Source organism: Theropithecus gelada, chromosome 12, assembly GCF_003255815.1.
Source record: "Theropithecus gelada isolate Dixy chromosome 12, Tgel_1.0, whole genome shotgun sequence".
NCBI lineage: Eukaryota > Metazoa > Chordata > Mammalia > Primates > Cercopithecidae > Theropithecus > Theropithecus gelada.
In genome coordinates, this window is record NC_037680.1 from 12597610 (window position 1) to 12620844 (window position 23235).

Below are 23235 nucleotides of genomic sequence, written 5' to 3' on the forward strand. Positions count from 1 at the left end.
TGAGAGATTCTGAGACCAAGATGAACTAAACACAGGGAGAGTCAGAACATGGAAGCCAGGCTGACTGTGGGTGCTTGTGAATGTTTGGTATGAGGTAGGGATCCAATTTGGTTTTTCTTTTTCTCAGATGAATATACAACTTGCCCAAGGTCCCTCTAGAGAACCCTGACTAATACAACACAGAACAAGACTGGTACCTGGAACATATATAAATAACTCCTAAAAACCTGTGAGAAAAAGATAACAATAGATAATTGGGCAAAAAATATAAAGCAGCAATTTATAAAAAAGGAAACATAAAAAGTCAGCAGATGCATAAAAATATAATCAACTTCACCAATAACCAAGGGAGAGCATATTAAAATGAGATACCATTTTCCACCCATTAGTCTGGAAAACTGTGGTAAGTTTGAAAATATAAAGTGTGGTAACATTCTGAGAACATGAACTAGGGCAGCCACACTAAAGGGCACATGGCAAGATCTATAAAATGAAACATGGGCATACTGTACGATCCAAAATCCATGTTTACCCTAGAGAAACACCATCCACATGTGGTACACACTACCATGAGAGTATGACAATGTTCATTCTAACCATGCTGGATAAGAAACTGGAAACTACCCAAATGTCCATCAACTGGGGAATGCCTAAAGCACATACATTTATATGATGACCAATTCACATTATAAATATTATAGATCTTAAGACTATGTTGAGTAAAAAAGTTGCAGTGTGGGCCGGACGCGATGGTTCATGCCTGTAATCCCAGCACTTTGGGAGGCTGAGGTGGGTGGATCATCAGGTCAAGAGATCAAGACCATCCTGGCCAACATGGTGAAGCCCCGTGTCTACTAAAAATACCAAAATTAGCCGGGCGTGGTGGCAGGCATTGTAGTCCCAGCTACTCAGGAGGCTGAGGCAGGAGAATCATTTGAACCCGGGAGGCAGAGGTTGCAGTGAGCCGAGATTGCACCACCGCACTCCAGCCTGGTGATAGAGCAAGACTCCATCTCAAAAAAAAAAAAAAAAAAAAAGTTGCAGTGTGTTATGTGCAACATCCATATCTGTGGAATAACCCACAACGTTATAGTTCCTATATGATTATGTATCATACAATAATTGAGGGTGATGGTGAAAGGGGTCATATTTATGCACATGGGCTGCCTCATCCGCACATCATCTGTTCACATTCATCATCTCCACAGCAGAGGGCATATGAAGTTCAGACTATGAATGAGGGTGAATAGTTCGGGACAAGCCCGTTTTGCCGTCTCTTTCTCTTCCACAGGGGTGTAAAAATGTCCACAGCAAGGTCCCAGGCAGCCTCTGTTGGGGATTCCCTGAAAGATAAACTCCTCCTGGTTATACCCCTTTCCGAAGTGCGGTACTAGCTTACTGCCTGCTACAGCCAATGGCCACGTGCACATGTGAATTCACTCAGCAAACCTTTATTGAGTTCCCACCCCATGCCAGGTCCTATATTAGGTGCTTTGTTGAACAGCGAGTCTAGTCCTCCAGGAGTTTACAGTCTCTTTTGAGAGACAAGAAGACAAACAATTACAATGCAGTGTGCTGAGCTACTCCAGCATGAGGTGTCATCAGAGCGCCACCAGCTGGGTGATGTTTGGGGCATTCAAAATGGGGTGGGGGGCAGGGTTAGCTAAACTCGATAGCTAGCAGGCCACAGCCAGTGACAACACGATCTCTCACCAGCGGTGGTGGGGAAGTGTGGAGGACCACAGCACTTCACGGCTGTTTCCTCTTACAACGCTCTCTGAATACAGCCAGCGCTACAGATGATCAAGAAGCGGTTCCAGGGGTCCCTCCTGAACACAACTGACCTTCACAAGCACCCACAGTCAGCCTGGCTTCCATGTTCTGACTCTCCCTGTGTTTAGTTCATCTTGGTCTCAGCATCTCTCAACTCCCACAAGGGCCTGGGATGATCAGATAGCCCATTTCAATAGGATTACTGAAAAGTGAAGAATTTTTACTCAGTTTTCCAAAATTACTTCCCAAAAAAGCATCGAGTGTTTCCCTAACAACTTTGGTAACAAATACTCATATGCTGGTCACAGGCAGAAAATTCCCAAGGGACTGCATGGCTCCTATGATAGATGGAGGCTGGAACACATGTCATGTAGAGGGGGCCCTCATGACTGCCAGAGCTCATAGCTGCCACTTTGCTGTGCTAGGATGTATTGTGTACACCACATAATCAGGGATATTTCAGAGCTTGGGAAATAAAACAAAGCATTCAGGATGATTCTCTCCATTAGCTAGACAATCAACAAAACCACCAGAAATGTTACGAGGATCATGTTGTTCATATTATACTTAGGAAACGCGATGAAAAAAAATATTTTCCTTAAACTGTTAAACACCTTTTAAAACATCTCCTTTCTTTAAAAGATAGGAAGGTGTTCTCAAAACCTTACAGGGAGAAAGAAGAGCTAAGTTAGTTTGTTTTCACATTCCAGACAGAAAAATGAATAGCGAAAAATTCAGTCAGTGTCCCAAGGTCAAGTAGAGAGGCATTTCAAGAGCAAAGCACTCAGCCTTGATACTCCCATACCCATCTCTGACGAACACCAGAGTCCTGAAATACACAGATGCCTCTAGAGCAGGCTGACGGCTGGAGAGATAAGCTTGTCTCCCTCGCCCCACTCTCTTCTCCATTTTTCTTTCCCTAACCCAGCACCCCACTAGGATAAGTCTCCAAGGCCCACTGGGGTGGGGAGTTCACCCCATTCAGTAGAGTATGGAAAAGTCCTAGACTTGGAGTTTTCTCAGAATCTTCTGGGAGACTGTCTTGGGAACGTATTTCCTCCATCAGGAAACTCAGCCAGTTGTTTAGCTTTTCATGGAGGCTTTCAGATCCCAAATTCTGTGGTACTTCAGGAGATACTCTGTGGACCAGAAAGCGCCCTCCACCCTGTAAAAGACCTGGTTCCACTCGCCCTGTGTCTCTGACACTGCTACAATGTAGTCTGGAAGGAGTGGTTTTATTTATCTGAGGATCTGTTTCCTTGTTATTAAATGGCAATGTGTCTAACGCCTCTGCCTACTTCAGAAACACCTTGAAGGTCTATGAGACATCAAGCTAAAAAGCTCTTTTTCGCTTTTTACACAAAGAGGCTTAATAGACAAAACAGAGTAACATGGCAGACAGCTCACAGACATATCACATCCTGCTTAAAATCCAAGGTTTCCAGAGTGAGGAAAAGAGGACCAATCAGAGACTCTTGTACAGTCATTTCCTAGGTAACACTTGAACTGACAAACAAATCCTACTGTAAGCAGAAGATGGAAAGGATAAGCCGCCCGTGCTTCCAGAGGTTTATGTGGTTAGCACCGTCCAGCCCATGCCACCTGCTGGCACTTCATGGGTGTTTCTGGCAACTGCATGAGATCAGCTGTGGTTCAGCAAAGGCTCCTCTTGCTATCTGCCTCTGGTGACAGCTGTTATATTTAGCCTACTATTTACACTTTCCCCTCTTATCATACACTTTGTCTTCTTCTTATTGTCTACAGCATCAATTTCAGCAGTGAGGTCAACATCTCAAGTACTGAGTGTATGTGTCACAATCAGGAAAATAAAACCTCACTTCACAGCACCTTACAATATTTAGCCTACATGGATCTGAGCAGAATTCCCATTTGGCTTAGCAATGGGAGATGGTTTGTGGCCAACCACACTCCCTGGGTGCACCCGAACTGCACATACTCAAAGTGTACACCTTGATTAGCATTAAAATATCTTAATTATGATTAATATAATTAACAGACTAACATATCTGTAACTGTCACCAAAAGCCAGAGACTATTTCCATCACCCCCAAAAGTTTTCCTACGATTCTTTAATAATTCCTTCCTCCCTCCACCTCTAGCCTCAGGCAACCACTGTCTGCTTTCTGTCACTATAGTTTGTATATAAAACTTTAAGTAAATAGAGGCATATAGTATTAAATATATACTCCTTTTTGCCTTGCTTCTGGTACCCACTTCACTATTTTGAGACCCACCCACATCACTGCATGGGTCAATAGTGTCCTTCTACCACCGAGCAGTCTTCCACTGTGTGAATGCATCACGATTTCTTTGTCCATTCACCTGTTGACACACATATGGGTTGTTTCCAGTTTTTGACATTAGAAATTAAACTGCAATAAACATTTTTGTAGGAGTCTTTGTGCAGATATATATTTTCATTTCCCTTGGGTAAATACCTAACGATGGATGGCTAGGTCCTACACTAAACGGATATTTGACTTTTTAAGGAAACTGGATTGTTTTCTAAAGCAGCTGTAACATTTCACTCTCTCACCATCACAGCGTAAGAGTTCCAGATGCTCCACACAAATTTTTGGTTTTGGGGCTTTATATTTTATTTTTTAATTTTGGATATTCTAATGGATGTGTAGTGGTTTAATTTCTAATCCCCCAATGACTATGGTAATGTTGAGTATCTTTTCATGTGCTTCTTGGCCATTTATCTTCTCTTGTAAATTATCTGTATAAATCATATAAGCCCATTTTCTTATTGGGTTGTTTGCCTTAAGCTATTCTTTACATATTCCGGATACCAAACCTTTGTCTGATATATATATATATATATGCATATGCTGTCTGTGCTATCTTGTCATTTTCTTAATGGTGTCTTGGAAGAGCAAATTTTTTTATTTTGATGAAGTCCAATTTTTTTTTTTGACCTATGGTTCAAGCTTTTGGTGCCAAACCTTTTTTTTTTTTTTGGGGGGGGGGGGGGGGACGGAATCTCGCTCTGTCACCCAGTCTAGAGTGCAGTGGGATGATCTGAGCTCACTGCAACCTCCGTCTCCAGGGTTCAAGCAATTCTCCTACCTCAGCCTCCCAAGTAGCTGGGATTACAGGCACCTGCCCCACCACGCCAGCTAATTTTTTCATTTTTAGTAGAGACAGGGTTTCACCATGTTGGCCAGGCTGGTCTTGAACTCCTGACCTCAGGTGATTCGCCCGCCTTGGACTCCCGAAGTGCTGGGATTACAAGCGTGAACCACTGCGCCTGATCTTTTGGTGCCATGTCTAAGAAAACTTTGCCTATCCCAAGGTTGCAACAATTCTCTCTTTAGTTTTCTTCTAGAAGTTATATAGTTTCAGGTTTTACATTGAGGCTTATGCTCCATTTTGAGTTAGCTCTTGAATAAGGGTTGATGCCCATTTTTGTCCATATGGCAACCTGGGTGATCCAGCACCATTTGTTGAGGAGACTTTCCTTTCTCCCATTGAATTACCTTGGCACCTCTGTCAAAAACCACTTGACTAGATACGTGTAGGTCTATTTCTGGATTAGATATTCTCCTTGTGTGAGTACGTCCTTAGGAGTACAAAGAGTATCAAGTCCAGAAATAGACCTACGCATATCCCCCACCGGAACTGGGCACTGATGAAAGTGGATTATTAACAGACAGAAGGGAGGGAGAGTGCCCCCCCCCCCGACACACACATTCTCTCTCCTTTCCATCTGTTAATAATCCACTTTCATCAGCGCCCAGTTCTATTCTGTTTAGAAGTTGGTAGGTTCTTGCTCTAGGATAAATGAAGAGGTCAATCTTGCTGAGGAAATGGAACTGTCTTGTCTTGAGTAACAAGAGTTAAGATGGTACTGACAGTCTGGCACAATGATTTCTGCTTCTCTGTGCTGTGCTGAGGAGATGGTGATGGGCAGATGTTGAGGGCTGTGACTACATATGATTGTTTTTAAAAACTATTAATTAATAAAACTCCCAAATTAAACTCAGAGTTACACATGACAGCGTGTCATACTAGAGGATGAATCTTTCCATTGCTGATGGCGGATCTCAGAATCATAGGTGATGCTCAAGAAGGAGCCTGCAGCATTACCCATCCTGAGCTGAGAAGAGCGCCCCTGAAGGCTTTTCCTGGACTGTTCAATACAGCCTAATCTTCTAGAACTAGAGGCGCCAAAAGGCCCACCAACTTGCTTGAAGCCTCTCCTCTACCCCAAGGGCCATGATGTAAGCCAGCATTCCTTTCATAGTCATATGCCAAGCACATTTGCTACATCTTTTTATTTTCTTAACCATCCTATACAGAAGTTACCATTATTATTTCCATGTTATAAAAAAGCTGAGGCAGAGAAAGATTAAATGGCCAGTTAGGACGTGGCAGGGTTGGGCTTTCTCCTGGGCTTCCTTAACCTTGATGCACCGGGGCCCCCAGGCACCCACTGGTGCCACGAGAACCCTCAGGAACTCACTCCCACGGGTGAGGCACTTGCTTCAGAAGACCCCCGGCAGACACACTGACTGCGTGGGCAGCAATCCTGGGACACCGTTCACCTGGGTGCCCCCTTTACTGCTGCTGCCCAGGTTCTCCGTCTGTCTGTTAAACGTTTCCTGCCTCCAAAGGGACGCCATGAAGAATCTACTGCCCAGGTAGGCTGAGGGAAGGCGGGGATTGAACTTGGATGCGTCAAAAGGGAGGCAAAGGAAAGGATGAGTGTCTTCAGAGAACACTTTCACGAGTGGCAAAGTCAGGGGAGGGGCTGGAAGTCAATAGCTGGGAAGGTGGCTTGGCCACAAGTGGCTAGGAGACACCCGAAAAAGAAGGCATGCGTGCAGAAGCCACATTTCCAAGGAGGAAAGGAGGAGGGAGCTCAGAGAGTTCAGGTTGGGAGGGGAGAGGTCCTGAGTGGGAGGGAAGGATGAGTGAGAGGACAAATGGCACGTTGTACTGAAGCCAAGGCTGTGGGGAGAAGGCAGGCGAGGCTGTCTCCATCCTCCTCAAGGCAAAACTCACTGAGAGCGAGATAATAAATGGCTGAAGAACATATCAATCACTCCTGACAACCCAAGCTACAGGCTGAATGCTGAGCATGGTGCATACACAGAAGCCTGCGATGAAAGAATCACAGTCCCCGCTGCAGGTGGGAAATCCCTGAGAAAAGTTCTTGGCTGGGGGCTTCCAAATCGTTACACAAAATTCTGAGAGGCCACTGCTTTGGCCTGAGCTCCTGCACTAGGCCCCAACGGACCAGACCAAACCAGAATGGAGTCGCTCATGCTAAATGCCACATAATCAAACTGAAACTTCAGGAAGCAGACAGATCCCAAAACAGACTATTTTTTCCTGAAAACGGAAGATTCCAGTCTACCTAAGTTAGTGTCACAAGAAAGTCCCCTCTGCTTTAATTCATACAAAAAAAGTAATTTAAAGTAACCCAATGTGAACCAGTCTGCTTTTCTTCTATTTTTGTTTCCTTGTTCCCACTGCATGAGGCCCACTATTCTGCCGTTGCCCTGGGAAGCTCCCATCCTATGTTACAGAATGGAGGATTCCCCGATTCACCAACTATGAATAGAAGTTGGTTAGATCTGTAACAAAATGTGTTGTAATTTCACAAAATCCAAGCCTTAAATATATATATATATATATATATATATTTTTTTTTTTTTTGAGACGGAGTCTTGCTCTGTCACCCAGGCTGGAGTGCAATGGCACAATCTTGGCTCACTGCAACCTCCACCTCCAGGGTTCAACCGATTCTCCTGCCTCAGCCTCCCAAGTAGCTGGGATTACAGGTGCCCGCCACCACACCAGCTAATTTTTGTATTTTTAGTAGGGACGTGGTTTCACCATGTTGGCCAGGCTGGTCTCAAACTCCTGACCTCAAGTGATCCGCCCGTCTCCGACTCCCAAAGTGCTGGGATTACAGATGTGAGCCACCACACCTGGCCCCAAACTTAACATATCTTTGACAAGAGTTCTATTTCCAGTTTTGCTCAGGAGCGTGGAATCCCATCTGAGGCTCCTGCGGGAACACCACCGACCTCCACAGGTCCCGCAGAGCCAGCCTGGCCTCAAGAGCAGGACGCGCCAGGAAACACGTGTTGAATGGATGCACCAGTGAACAGGAAAGGCCACCTTGCCCGAGCCACAATCCACGGGGACTGGAGACCAAATGACGCTAACTACTGCAGGGAAACGAACAACTGAAAGGGGCCCCCTTTTATCGCTGGAGGGAAGCTGCTTGGTTCTAGTGAATGGGAAGGAATTTTAGGCAAAAACTCAGGGAGGAGACAGACAAGGAGAGCTTGGCAGGGGAACCTTCCTAATTAATTAAGACAGAGAAAACAAAATTTTGCTAAGCATCATTTCTGACTTACAACACAAAGTCATTTTTCCTTTCTTCCTTTTCCCTCCTCCTTTGCTCTCCCTATTCCTTCCTCTTTCTACCTAGAGACTGTCATGTAAACAGGACACAAGAGTATGACAGAGACCACAGGTGCACACAGAACCTGTGACCTCCTCTGCGGCTCCGCCTGGAAGCGCCTGCTCTTCCTGCACCTCCTCCCACAAGGCGCCTGCCTTGCCCACAACCACCCTTCCTTCATATGTCGCACAGAGTGTCTGCTTACTGGGGAAGGTCCCCACATACCTCCCCCTACTCCAGGCTTGACAAAAAAGCTCCTCTGTGTTTTCATGTGATCGTGTCTATTATAGCTGTTATCACTACATATTTAATGCAGCAGCTAATGAGTCTCTCCCTAACTGAGCTCCTTGGGAGCAAAAGCCAAGTCCTCTAAGAAGGGCTTTGCAGTGCAATGCAAAAACTCTAGGCATTATTGCTATTTGACTCTGAATCCCAAGTGCCTAGACAGAGGGTTGGTCTGGAGATGAGCAATCAAATGGTAGCAATTATTAGTATCCACATATGGTCATGTATTATTTATTGCCAACATGTGACTGTTTATTACTCTAATTATAATGATAATCAGCATTATTGCCACATGACCACTTAAGGAGCCTGGGCCCAGACACTGGCCAAGAGCCCAAGGTGAAGAGGTCACGGTCCACTCAAGGCAAAGGGCACTAATGAGCTGGTCATTGATTAGGACACAGAGAAAGTTCAAGGGCAAGGACAGGACTCCTAGAACCTTAGCTTCAGAAACAGTATCATCTTCCTCCTTTGTAAAGCATGCGACCCTTACAAAGCATTTCTACATTCATTATCACATCATTTGCTTCTCACATTCTGTTGTGGAGTAGTGGGTACTGTGTCCATTGTCGTCATGAGGAAACTTGCTCAGAGAGGAAGAGTGATTTGCTAAAAGTCACTTGGCCAGTGAGGGGTGGGTTAGGCCTAGAGCTCAGATCTTCCAATGGCATGTTCAGCATTCCCCAGGACACTGGCCCAAAGAGGGCTGCAGCTGCCTGAAGCCCAAGAGAGAGCAATACAAGCTCCATCCAGGGACCCCACAAGGCCAAGCATCAGAGAAGCCACAACTGGACACGTTGAGATGGTGCTCAGGAGCCGAGTCTGAAATGACCTCCAGACACTATCTGGGGCAACCTTGATTAGTAATTCAGAAACTTCAGAAGGCAGAAGAGCAGCAGCCGCCACAGAGGGGCTGTCCTCTACCGCCAATTCTCCTAACTAACTGTTCATTCGATTCTTATCATAAGCCTTGGACGGAGGTGCCATCCACATTTTACCCAGGAGGAGACCCAGGGTCAGGGTGACTGCATCACGTGCATGTGGTCACACAGGTAAGAAGAGGCAGAGAGTGCCACACCTTGGGCAGGTGCACCCATGCCCAAGCCCTCCCGCCAAGCTCAGCAGCTTCACTCCAGCGCCACCCTCCATGTGCCTCACACATCCCACCCTCCCCTCATCCCACACTGTGCTGCTGCACACCAATGCCTGGTGCACTTGCATGTGGGCTTTCTTTCTGTTTGTTTGTTTGTTTGTTTGTTTGTTTTGTTTGTTTGTTTTTGAGACGGAGTCTTCCTCTGTCGCCCAGGCTGGAGTGCAATCTGGCAATCTGGTTCAAGTGATTCCTCCGCCTCAGCCTCCTGAGTAGCTGGGATTACAGGCATTCACCACCAAACCTGGCTAACTTTTTTTTTTTTTTTTTTTGTATTTTTAGCAGAAACAGGGTTTCACCATGTTAGCCAGGCTGGTCTTGAACTCCTGGCCTCAGGTGATCCGTCTGCCTCGGCCTCCCAAAGTGCTGGGATTACAGGCTAGCATGTGGGCTTTCAAGAGACAAGGCAGTGGGCCCCCCCCACCAGTCAGCAGCACAGAGCGAAGGGGCCCTGTGGAAAGGGGGATAGGTGGCAGGAGTAGCCAGAAAGGCTGGGAACAGGAGGGCCAGCTGGGGGCCTGCACATCCTCCCACTTTGGGACAGCCCTCGGCAGCGCTGCCCTCAGGAGTGTGGGGAGCAGACAGACAGGAGGTCGGAGCCAAAGAGCCAATGGGCAGCAGGGTCCTAAAGGCCCCATAGGCCAGGGCCAAGACAGCCCTGGATGAGGAGACCAGGTTCTAATCCAGGCTCTGCTGCCACCCAGCTGACGCCCTCAGGAAGATCTCTTCAGCTTTCAGAGGCCCTGGGTCCTCCAGGAAAGGAGAAGCTCACCACCTGCCCCTTCTTACCACAGCCCGGCGTGACTGGGGGGTTAAAAACAGGAAGAGCGAGATACATCTTTTAAAACAACCCATATTAATATACGCATCACTGTGGAATGGTTAAGACATCATAAAGATATACTATTTTTACTTGTTAATTAAAAAAATAAAACAATAACTAAATTTAAAAGATGCAGTCAGGGAGGCAGAGGGTCAGCAGTGTCATGGATTTCTGGAACCTGCTTATTTTGATTAAAACTATCCTTTCATGCTAAACTAAACAAAAATAAAGCAGCCTATTGGTAAAAAGAAAGCACTATTACTACCATCGTGGCACAGGCCACACATGTCCCGGCTTCCAGAACTGCAGTTTCAGAGACGGCTCTGTGGAATCTGTTTCATGAACCACCTGCAGGTTGGGAGGCAGCAGCCTGCGGCCATTTGCCCATACAGCCCTGGAGCAGAGTCCCCAGGTCCTGTTCCAGGTCCCCAGAGAGCCAGCCGGCCTGGTTGCTCCAGCAAAACCCTGAGGGGCAGGCAACAACACTGAGGCTCAGAGTCAACCAACTTTACAGTTGGGAAATTCCAATTGCACAGCTCTCTTACTCAAAACTTACCCGTCCCTGCAATTATTCCCACTCTGAGAACTGTGCAGCGAAGTTAAAAAGAAGGCTGCCAAGGGAACAGGGCTGGGGAAGGGAAGACACTGTTTCTGACAGAATCTACAGCCACAACTGGACAGAGATCCCACGTAAAACGCAGTTCTGCAACTGAGACTAAGCGGGAGGTGTCACTCGGAGCTAAGTCTGTGACGCGGAGACCCTAAGCACCCGTCTCCCTGGTTTCGCCCAGATCCTACCCTCACAGCCTGGTTTGCGCAGAAGCAGCAAACTCCTCGTGTGCAACCAGGAGGCACACTGTATTTAACCTGCGTGAAATTATCCACCCACTCTCAACCAGAGTTCTCAAAAATGTTTAATTAGTTGCCAATTTATCTCACATTAAACATAGGTTTCCACTTCCTCTTTAACACTCAGAAGAGCTGCTGATGAGTCTTCCGTACGGCCCACATGCCAGCATGACATCTCCAGAGGAGGCCAGGCCCTTCATCAGGCACGCGCACCTCAGTTGCCACAGACCCGGCCAGTTTCTCCTATTTTTGCTTCAGAGCTGGCTTACAGGCATTTGAGTTTGTGACTCCTATTTGAGATGAAGCATTGTGCATAAATGCACATTTTGGATTACTGCAGGCCAGAGGTCGGGGGCCTGGCTGTCACCTGTTGGCTTCTATAAACCTCTAGCGTACAGCAAGGGAACAAGAAGACCCGGGATGGAGACACGATCAGCCGCCACCTGGCGGCATTTACCTGGCCCGTGGGCCACTGAGCCCTCCGCCGAGGAGGAGGCCTTCCCCTCTGGAGACGGGAGCTCACACAGCTTGAAAGCTCCCTAGTTAACAACTCTGAAGGCTTAAACAAAACCACCAGCAAAACCATCGTGTATCGCTTCTCCAGAGTTCTGACAAGATGACCACAAACGGGTGTGATTTTTAAATCCCACACCAACAATAGATGAATGGATAAAGAAAATATGGCATATATACACAATGGAATACAATTCCGCCATAAAAAAGAGTGAAATCCTGTCATTCACTACAACACAGATGGAACTGGAGGTTTAAGTGAGATAAGCCAGACACACGAAGACAAGCATCGCCTGTTCTCATTCATGTGCCAGCTAGAAAAAGGTGACTGTGTAAAGGTAAAAAGCAAAACAGAGGATACCAGAGAGGGAAGGGAGGGACTTGTTAAAGGAAACAAAATTACAGCTAGATAGGAGGAATAAGTTCTAGTGTTCTAAACCATTACAGGATGACTAGAGTAAACGATAATATATTATATAGGTTAGAATTATATAACATATTATATAGCTAGAAGGGGGATATTGAATGTTCTCAACACAGAAATAATAAATGTTTGAGATAATGGATATGCTAATTCACTAATTACCCTAATCTGATCACTATACATGGTATGTATCAAAACATCACTATGTACCCCAAAAATATATATCATTGTTGTCAATTTAAAAAAACAAGTAAAATAAATGTCTACAATCCCATACAATGCATCAAAGGTGCAGAGGGTATGGGTTCTGCAAGGACAGGCACAACCCCGGAATCTTCAGCCTCTCTGAACCCCAGGTGAGGCTGGGTGTTGGACATGTATACCTTGAGGGGGAATTTAAGTCAGTGAGCTGCTTCTCTTAAGAGTCTTTGCACTGTGGGATAATAAGAGATTGCTCCCAGTTAAAAGTGGTTCAGCTGTCGGGAGAATAACAAGGAGAGCCACTATAAGGGCCGTGAGCACAGCCAGCCATTCCCTATCACATGAGCCCTGCTGGAAATTAATTTTTAATGCCTAAATAAATGAATGTGTCAACTGGCATAGTGGAGAAAATTCTCACCAATAAACATTTCTCAGAGTTGAGGCCTATTTGCAATGCCTATAAAATGCAGATATTTCCTGACTGACATCTAACATGTATAATCACACTTGGCATCGTCATATTTTACCTAAGGTTCAGATTCTGACTGAGTGAAATGCAGGCTAGCAAGTCTGATGGAGGAGGAGGATGTGAGAGTCCCATATGCCAGGCAACCAGGGAGATTGGTAAGTAGGAGATGAAGAGCACAGGACTGTAATGAATGGTAATATTTGCTCGAGCTATCTCTGCTTCTGAGAAAGACTAAATACTACAAATAGGAACATTCCTTTCCCCGTATCCATTTTTCCTCCCTGTCACTGAGATGTTAGAGAGTAAGCACTGGCCAACTATGGTGATAAATAACAGTTAAAATCCTGGTGGATCATTAAAGGGATGACTCTAATCATTTACAAGGGAGTGAGGAAAACCACTTTCATATGCCTCTACTAAACACAGGAGAATGTCTCACCTCATGTTCATCTTCCCTATAAAAACACACATACACACATATACATGCAATACATCACCCCAACCAGGATTAACATCTTTCTTCAAAAGTAAAATTAAAGGTCTAATCATTTCGGTCTTATATCAGATGGTGCATGTAGCCAAGCTCACATCAAATCACATCCTAAGAGGACAGACCAGATTTTGCATTCAAATTTCCATTGCAACTTGTACACAGAGAATTATTGTAATGGCAGCATCTTCATCTCCTGGTAACCAAATCAGTTGCCTGCCATGAAGACTGCACGATAGGAGGCTGTAAAAATATTTTTCTCAGCACTCATAAGGGGAGGGAGGGAAAAAGGATCAGAGTGCCAGTAATGACTCTCACCCAGAGGACAAAGTAGTCAAAGACACATTTTAATATGAATTTGTGTCCTCCAGTTTCAATATCCCAGTGTCAAGTGTACCAGAAGACCTAATGTGAATAGATTTATGTAATGAATTGAGGTGCAAAGGAAAATAATTCTTAATACTACGATCATTGAATGAACACTGAACAACAGATGCAAACAACACAGACTGGATCACTCTGCTTCACAAAAATAACCCAGTTTCTCTTTACAAAAACAAAATGAATCTTGCTTTAAAAATAGTGAAAATAGGCCGGTCACGGTGGCTCAAGCCTGTAATCCCAGCACTTTGGGAGGCCGAGACGGGCGGATCACGAGGTCAGGAGATCGAGACCATCCTGGCTAACACGGTGAAACCCCGTCTCTATTAAGAAATACAAAAAAAAAAACTAGCCGGGCGAGGTGGCGGGCGCCTGTAGTCCCAGCTACTCGGGAGGCTGAGACAGGAGAATGGCGTGAACCCGGGAGGCGGAGCTTGCAGTGAGCTGAGATCCGGCCACTGCACTCCAGCCTGGGTGACAGAGCGAGACTCCGTCTCAAAAAAAAAAAAAAAAAATAGTGAAAATAGCTAAGGAGAGGCACACAGAACCCAGTCCTAGCTCACCTATCTGGAGTCTCTTCACCTTGCCCAGTGTTTCTCTCCACCAGGTCATTCGCATCCCTGCAACAAGTTCTTCTGACCCCCCAAAATGTTGTCTGTTCCCTCTCAACGTGCCCGACTCCCCCCAGGAACCCTGCGGTGAGAGGCAGCCCAGGGGGCCAGCACTGGCAGGAAGGACTGTTAAGGAAGAAGAAGGACCTTACCACTTCTGGGAGCAGCCTCGTTGAGAGGTCATGGATGGCTTTGACCACTATACATATGGATGACAGAAGGAATATCACCCCCAAGATGACACAGGCTCTGCAAAAAACAAAACATTGAGAATCGTAACTGGGAGGACTCACACTGCTGAAGAGTCCACACAATTGACAGAGACAAAGACACAGTCCGGGAAGGAACTCAATTGTAACTTGCCACACCCCCAGGGTGACCACTCACAGCCCAAGGATGGACACTAAGTCACCTCTAGGAGAATACAGTTCAGAGTTTGATCACCAAAGTCAGCCTCAGGGAAAAGAGGTCACCATCCTACAGAAGCTCACAGCATCCCATGAATGCTGGCATGGAAGGGTCTTCAAGACCATGAAATCTTTCTCCCTTGCCTGGCAAATGTGATGTGTCATTCCTGCTCAAATGGGAAGGTACATGGTTTAACAGCAGAATGGAGGCTCTGGCATGAGACATGCCAAGCTCTACCATTTACTTAACTTGTGTGATCTTGATTATTGTCTCTCTTAGCTCGATTTCCTCATCGTTCAAATGGGAATATATTCCCTACCTAAAGAGGAAATGAGACAATGCACAAAACATAAAACGGGAAGCCATTACTGTTAGCTTAAGCAAAGGAAAGTCTACTCTGTCGCTTTTGGATAGGACATGACAGACACCTTTGCATTGTCCCAATGATGAAAAGGAGAAGTGATCTGGTAATGACAAGACAGGAGTTTGCGGTAAGATAGAGAAACTCTAAAAGGCAAAAATGAGGGTAAGAAAGGAGATGGTCAACCAAGACACCCAGCACAGGCAGAGGCAGGAGCAGGTGCGCGGTGAAGCCAAGGTGAAGCGAGAGGACACACAGCTGGGGATGTGGCATGGGGACTGGCAAAGAAGGCTATGGGACTCAAGACATAGGAAAAGTCTCTGACAACCCAGACACGACAAATCTCAGGATGGAAAAATGAAGAGTGACGGAAGATGAAGGGAGGCACAAGGAAATGATAGCATTACAAGGGTTAAAATATCAAATGAAAATGAAGAGGGAGAGAAAAGAGAAAAAATACAAGAGTGACTACAGTCAGGTTTAGATCATTCCTGTCCCAGCTTGATGTCTCCACCATTTGGCAGCCTCCTCAGCAATCTTGCCCCAACTATCAAACAAAATCATGTTTTATTATCCACCTTGGAGTCCCCTTCTCTGGACTAACAGCATGGCCCCAAATTGCTCACCTAATTTTGAGGTAAAACCTACTTATAATCCCAGTAAACCTGTGAACAGACCCCATCCTCCACACTTAGGACTGAGGAAGAAAAGCAGGTAAGCAAGGCTGCTTGGAGTCCACTCAGTCGGCTTCTAAGTCACACTGTGGTGTAGGTTTTATTCCCTCAAAAGCAAAGACAGAATAATTGCAGGTTGGAGCAAAACACAAAAAAGAACAGAGATGGAAGGAAAAGGAATGAATGGGCTGGGAATCAGCACAGACTTGAGCAAATGAATACACACATGGATGCTGGAAGGAACATCACCCCCAAGAGACACAGGCTCTGCAAAAAAAAAGAAACATTGAGGATCTTAACTGGGAGAACTCCACACTGCTGAAGAGTCCGCACAGTTGACAGTGACAAGGACACAACCTGGGAATGGACTCAGCTGTAACTTGCCACACCCCCAGGGTGACCACCCCTAGACCAAGGATTGACAGTAAGTCACTTCTAGGAGAATACAGTTCAGGGTATATTGACTTTGACCACCAAAGTCAACAGGGGAAAGAAGTTGCCATCCTACAGAACCTACCTGAATGCTGTGAGCCACGGGGCCCCATGATCCACCAGGGGCAGAAGAGACAATTCAGGCAGTAAGTAGGAGCTAATGTGCTGCCTCGGTGTGACAGCGCGCCTGGGGCTGGGAACCATAGTCCTAACATTGGAATCAGGGACAAACAGGCCGTGTTTAAGTCCTGGAGGAACGAGGTGAACCTACTGGAGGGCCCTTCAGTGACTCCGTACTGGAGCAAGAGCAGGGATTCCTAGGGCTTGGGGAGCATCACTCCCAAAGCACTTGCCTCCTGTTTGGAAGACAGTTCTGGGCCAGCTGTGCTAGGGACCTGGAGTAACCATTCCTCCCTGTGAGGCATGTGCCCTGAGAGGTCCCATTACAGGAGAGGCCTCCAGGCAAGTTCCCGCAATGTGATTCTTCCCTCCATTCACAAAACTCCTGAGTGACTCACAGAGATTCCTCTTTAATTAACCCTTTCAGGTAACTTCAGTCATCAACTCAGCACTTCCCAGCACTCACAGCACATTGCACTCCCCTGGGGAATTCCTTTTTTTTTTTTTTTTTTTAAGTTGCCTGGATACCACTCCAGTTCCTAGAGCCAGGTAGGGCCCTGTCCCTAGGAAGCTTCTACTGTGAGGTGAAAGCACAGAACTCCCCGGAACAGAGGCTGAGATGGAAGCAACATCTAAGCTGGGGAGGAAGGAAGGGGGTCTCATGGGACCTGACAGGCCTCGTTGTGCATTTGTTTGTCAATCAGCCTTCTCTCCCTGAAAATCAAGTAGGGTAGCCACAACCTGCGTGCTAGACTCTACAGGCAATTTGTCACCATATCCCCAAGGGAGCTTCCATCTCCATACTGCTCTGGGGGGAGGAAGGAACAAATGCCTGCTTCTGACAGGGAACAGTGGTGATAATGCAGGAACTGCCTCTCACCAGCTCTCCGCAGCCATGCCTCCATCCCGCACAAAAGGCTGATATGGATTCTGTGTACATTTACCTAAGGAGATGAGTACGAAGGATGCAAGGGCCTCGTACGTAATGTATTGTTTACCTAACTTTACTCAAAATTACACTATAAATTCTGTAAGGGCAAGAACTACCAAGCATGCAGCAGGTACTCCCGCAGGCAGCAGAGTGGATCAAACATCAATGGATTCATCCCTGACTGATCCGTAAGTCCCCCCAGGGAGTCTGAGGAGGCATCAACCATTTACCACTGGGGATGGGAGGAGGAAAGAGACTCCCGATGCTTCAGCCAAATGCCCATGGAATAGTCCACGTGGTAAGGCAACTCTGAACTATAATGAAAATCAAAAGAAATTTGTGATTTGGTTTATTAAAGTTGTATTTCACAGAATTGTAATCCTATTTTCTTTACCAATATACCTCTGAATATGTTCCAAAATGTTTCAAAAACTCATTTGCATCTTTTAAATGGGTTGCAGATTCAAAACCCACAGTCACCTCTCCTTCGACACTGCTGGGAGCCCGTGTGTCAGTGTCTCCAGCAGCCCAAAGCAGCTATTATTAGCAGCGGGTGCGGTGCTATTTTTTAACGTTTTATTAATATTTATTGTGTTTACACAGCAGCTTTCTCCTCTAGCACTCAGAGCTCCACAGATCAGCTCATCAGTCCCCTGGAGGCCACTCACCAGACCCAGGTTTTTGTTTTTCTGCTATTTTATGGATGAGGGGTGGGGAGAGAGGTGTTTTATAAACAGGAGTGTTTAAAAATGCAGGAGTCAAGGATTGGCCGGCTTCCCTAAGGTCACTCAAGGAGTTTGTGAAGTCTATCCAGAAATAGAATCCCATTCAACTGCCTCCCTCCCAGCAGCCAGCCCTGGTCAACCATCCAGCCACACGAAAGCTCTGGGCAGCCACGTCACATGCTCACACCACCACTGCCCTGGGACTAGTGGTCTCCAGGATGCTGTGAAGATTTGAGTCGGGAGCAAACAGTGCAAATATGACTGATTCTTGTATCTGCAAGTGTGAGCTGCTGCCAGGCTTGGCGGACCAGAGATGGGTCGGGGCAAAGAGTAATTGCTCCATCAGCAATCCGTGGCCTCAACCCAGAAAGGCTGGCCTGGCCAGTAACAAGAGCATTGAGGAACCAGGTCACTAAAAAGAATATAGACTCCTCCCTCCTGCCCCAACTCTGGGGAAGAACTTCATGGATCAGAAAGAGGCAAATGAGCTGCACCCCTTCAGCATAATCCGCCAATCAACCCAGACTGAAACCAAATTTAAATTCCCAGCTGGGCACGGTGGCTCACACCTGTAACCCCAGCACTTTGGGAGGCCGAGATGGGTGGATCACCTGAGGTCAGGAGGTCAAGACCAGCCTGACCAACATGGAAAAACCCTGTCTCTACTAAAAATACAAAATTAACTGGGCGTGGTGGTGCGTGCCTGTAATCCCAGCTACTTGGGAGGCAGAGGCAGGAGAATCGCTTCAACCTGGGAGAAGGTGGTTGCGGTAAGCTGAGATCACGCCACTGCACTCTCCAGCCTGGGCAACAAGAGTGAAACTCTTGTTTCTAAATAAACAAATAAATACCCACCGAATCAGTGGTTGTCACAGTGTGGTCCACGAATCAGCAGCACCCGCGTCACATAAGAACTTGGTGGAAGAGCAAATTCTGAGTCAATCCACCCCAGACCTACTGAATCAGAAACTCTGGGGATGTGGCCCAGCAATCTGTGGTTTAATAAGCCCTTCAGGTGATTCTGATGTACGCTCAAGTTTAAGAACCACTGAATAGGCCGGGCGTGGTGGCTCACACCTGTAATCCCAGCACTTTGAGAGGCCCAGGCAGATCTGCTTGAGGCCAGGAGTTTGAGACCAGCCTGGGCAACACAAAGACCCCACCTCCACAAAAAATAAATTAGCTGGGCATGGTGGTGTGCGCCTGTAGTCCCAGCTATTCAGGAGGCTGAGGCAGGAGGATTGCTTGAGCCCAGGAGGTTGTGACTGTAGTAAGCCATGATCGTGCCACTGTACTCCAGTCTGGGTGACAGAGAGAGACCCTGTCTCTCTCTCTCTCTCACACACACACACACACACACACACACACAAAGACATACAATGTCCGAAAGGAAGCAATGGTTAACAAGTCACTTCAAAGAAATTATTAAAGGTAGTTAAAGCCTCCTTTTTTTCTGTTCTGCTAAAGGCTCCAAATTGCTAACTGTGTACGGTATTATAAATCTCTAGAGGCATCAGTTTTTAATTCTGAAATTATAAGGGCAAAACCTACTGACAGACACTCATACACAAAATGATGTCAGATAGAAAGTTTGGCCCCTTGTCAATTGTAGGTTTAAAGGCCTGTGGCTCACATTAAAACAGCCTGAGTCCTAGCCTACCAATTCTAGGTTACTTCCTATCAGATCAAAAAAGCCAAACAAGAGAAGTTTCTCCAATCACCCTCTAATTTATGACAGATCTAAACACAAAGAAGCCCTGGTGATTAACCAATTCAGCCCACAGTTTAACATGTAATTGTTTTATTTATCATCTTTGACTCTGGTCTCCAAAGCATTTGTCATCTGAGACAGTGCTCAAATGTGAAGCAAATAATGAAAATACAAGAGTTAAGTGGTGTGAGCATATAACACAGTACTTATAGCTGCACAATTCCTAATGCTGGTTTTCTCCAGCTAAGCCCCCTTTCTCTCTGTGTGTTCTGACATTTCAAACAAAGCCACAAAGGAAGCTCATCTTGGAGGCAGGATAAAAGGAGAAAGTGAGCAAGGAATGGCTGTGAACCATTCTCTCCTATCATGGAGAAGCCAAACCGGCACCATCTGGTTAAGACTCCACCCCTCCCTCAATCCGTCACTGTCAATGCCTCCCTCCTCTCCTCCTTCTGGAACTCCCCCACTTCCCTTCATGTTTGTACTCATCTTCACCTCATTCCTCCCCCTCAACTCTCCTGAGCTGCAGCCCCTCAACCCCTCTCTCCATCCATTTCCCATCTCTCTCCTCTATCTTCAACTTCATCTACCTGCTGTGTTTCTGGAGCGGGTGAGATTGACTTGGACCAGGGACAGTCACTCAGACCACAGCTCTCCACACAAGCATTCCCTACCCTCTCCATGGTGAGAGCCTCCACTTCCTCAAATTGTGACCATTAAAACCTCTCCTTCCTCAACAAATGACCTTTGGTTTACATCTGTAATGATACACAAGCTGAACAGAACCCGACCAACTGAAATCCCACTTAGATAGGACTTTATTTCTGGCATCTACTTTAGGGACAAAAGTCAACATGAGGAACTTGTTAAACAATTAGTCTCTAGAGCAGAGCAGACCCAGGGCATTTTCTGCGATGATGGATGCTATTCTATGTGGTAGCCACTCGCCATGGCTATCTATCAAGTATTGCAAATGTGGTTACTGCAACTGAAGAAATGAAATTTTAACTTATTTTAATTAAAAATCAAATAGCCACATGTAGCTGGTGACTATCATACTGGACAGTGCAGCCCTAAAGGTTGGGCTGAAAATACACAGGCTCACCAAAGGGGCCGTCGCCCAAGCCATTCCTCAAGATGGGGTCAATTTATGTGGGCTAACAGGGACTGCTCTAGGAAACTATGCGAAGGCACATCAGGCCTTTGGTACCTCCACCAATCAATGCGCCATTTCCTTCCCTCCAGAGAGCCTGCCAAACCCCAGGTCTACATGCCAGTCTCACTCTTGTTTTCATCTAACATCAACCTATCTCCAGCCATAGCGACTGCTTCACCAGGGTATCTGCATTTTAGAAAGGGACTTGAAAATTCAGTCACTCACATTTTAAGTTCTACGTGTCAAGCCCTGAGGATAAGGCAAACAAAATCTATACCCAGGCCCCAGAGAGCACGAATCTAGGATAGAAAACCTGGAAATCACTACAGGACAGTCCATTACTTGTGAATGTGAAAATAGGCAATGGACAAGGAATAAAACGAAGAAAGAACTCAGAGTGATACAACACAACCTGGGGGGACGGAACAGGAAGAAAAGATGGCTCTGTAGTATGACATCTAAGCTGGGTGTACAATGGACGGGAATCATGAAGCAGAGAAACTAGAAGGCTTTGGAGGTTACTCCAGACAGAGGAAACTTTACGGACAAAAGCATAAAGACACAGCACTGTGGGGCCCTGTTTCAGCGGGAATTCAAAATGGAGATGCTATTCCTGGAGCATTTGGTCCCGGGGGAGCAGCAATGCAGTGGCCACAAAGAAAGGCCCTGTGTGTCCTGGAAGCTCCTAGAAGATGGCGGGTGCATCACCCATGATACACACAACAGATCTTAGACAGCATACGGACCAACACCTGTTGTATTTAATAGTTACATATTTTAATGTACCTTAGAAAACAACGATCATTCCATGACTGCAAAGATATTGTTGCTTAGGGAAAAAATGAATATATTTAGTAAGTATTAAGTTCATAAAAGGATAGGATAGATAGTACACAGAGAGGGCAGGATCACCAAGTGGGAACACACAGGTCTGAGGTTGGGGAAACCTTTGTGGTGACACGAAGTCGCTGCAGCATTTTAAGCAAAGGAGACCCATGACGTGATCTGGGCTTTGCAAAGACCCTCCTGACTGCAGCTGGGGTTGGGAGGGTTGAAGGGAAAGGAACTAGAGGGAGGGGAATAGCCTGTAAGACAATGTCAGTGGCCACAAAAACAAACTGATGACTCTACACACAGACCACGACAGCTGAGAAGAATCAAGACGGAAAGACACCAAGCAGATCGAACTGGCAGAACTCGGTGACTGACTGGGCATAGGCAGAGGAGAAGGGCACAAGGACAACCCCAATTCTGAGACTGGCCACAAAGGAAGAGGTAGTGGCGCATCCAAGAACAGGCAGTGAGGAGCTGGTAGTGAGTCTGTTTGGGGCTTGCCAAGCTTAAGGAAGGTCTTAAGTGAGATACACTGACCTGAACCTGAGAGGCCTCTCCCCAGCCTAGGCTCCCAAGGCCATTTTCCTGGGGCTTCCAGGTCTCACATTTCCAGGGTGGAGGGGAACGGATAGAAAGAAAGGAACAGGGAACAGCTCGTCTAAATGTCGCCAAACCCTACCCGAGATCTCTGCTTCCAATATACACTGCACAGGGAACGCATGCGGAGACTCGTGGCCCAAGGTCTTCCAATTAATCAGCAAAACACTGACTCTTGTGTTCTAGGGCAAGGATTTGGCATGAACAGGACAGCAATTGCCTGCTCTTGTGGCACTCACAGGGGGATAGGCAATGAACAAGTAAGTACATTATATACAGAAACAGCATAAAAAAGGGGGAGAACAAGGCGGGGGGCAGGGGGAGGTTTCTTTATATCCAGCACTCACACTTCTCTCTAATGAGGGTACATCTGAACAAAAACCTACCAGATGGGAGAGTCGGCTCTGCAGCCACCTGGGGATGAGCACTCCAGGCAGAGGAACACTGAGTGCAAAGGCTCCTAGCAGGAGAGAACCCAGCATGCTCAACCTACGGTGACGAGGCTGGGATGGCTGGAACCCAGGGGCCTTGCTGTTACCATAAGGACTTGTGTTTTTCCACTAAGGATGGCAGGGCACCACTGGAGGACTCCGCAAAGAAATGACACAACCTGACTCACATTCAAAAAGGATCACTCTGGCTGCTCTTTTGAGAAAAGAACAAAGAGGGACATGGGTGGAAGTGGGAAGACCAGGAGAAGGCACCTGCAGGGATGCTGGAAGAGGTGATTCTAGAACAAGCCGGGAGAAGTGGCAGCATAGGGAACATGGGTCTTGCAGGCTCCCATGAGATCCAAGGCAGACTGGCCAGAATTCAGTGCATTCCAGCTGCTGAGGGAATAAGGGAACCAGTGGTTTTTGGAAAGATTTTAA

General features: G+C 46.5%; 1 protein-coding gene across 1 annotated transcript in view; it reads right to left on the reverse strand.

The window, feature by feature from the left end:
* TMEM163 (transmembrane protein 163) overlaps window positions 1–23235 on the reverse strand; it is a 261536-nt gene that overhangs the window by 32620 nt on the left and 205681 nt on the right. Inside the window, exon 5 of the mRNA XM_025404662.1 lies at window positions 14567–14663. Coding sequence (XP_025260447.1) covers window positions 14567–14663 — 97 coding nt within the window. The remainder of the gene's footprint in view (window positions 1–14566; window positions 14664–23235) is intronic.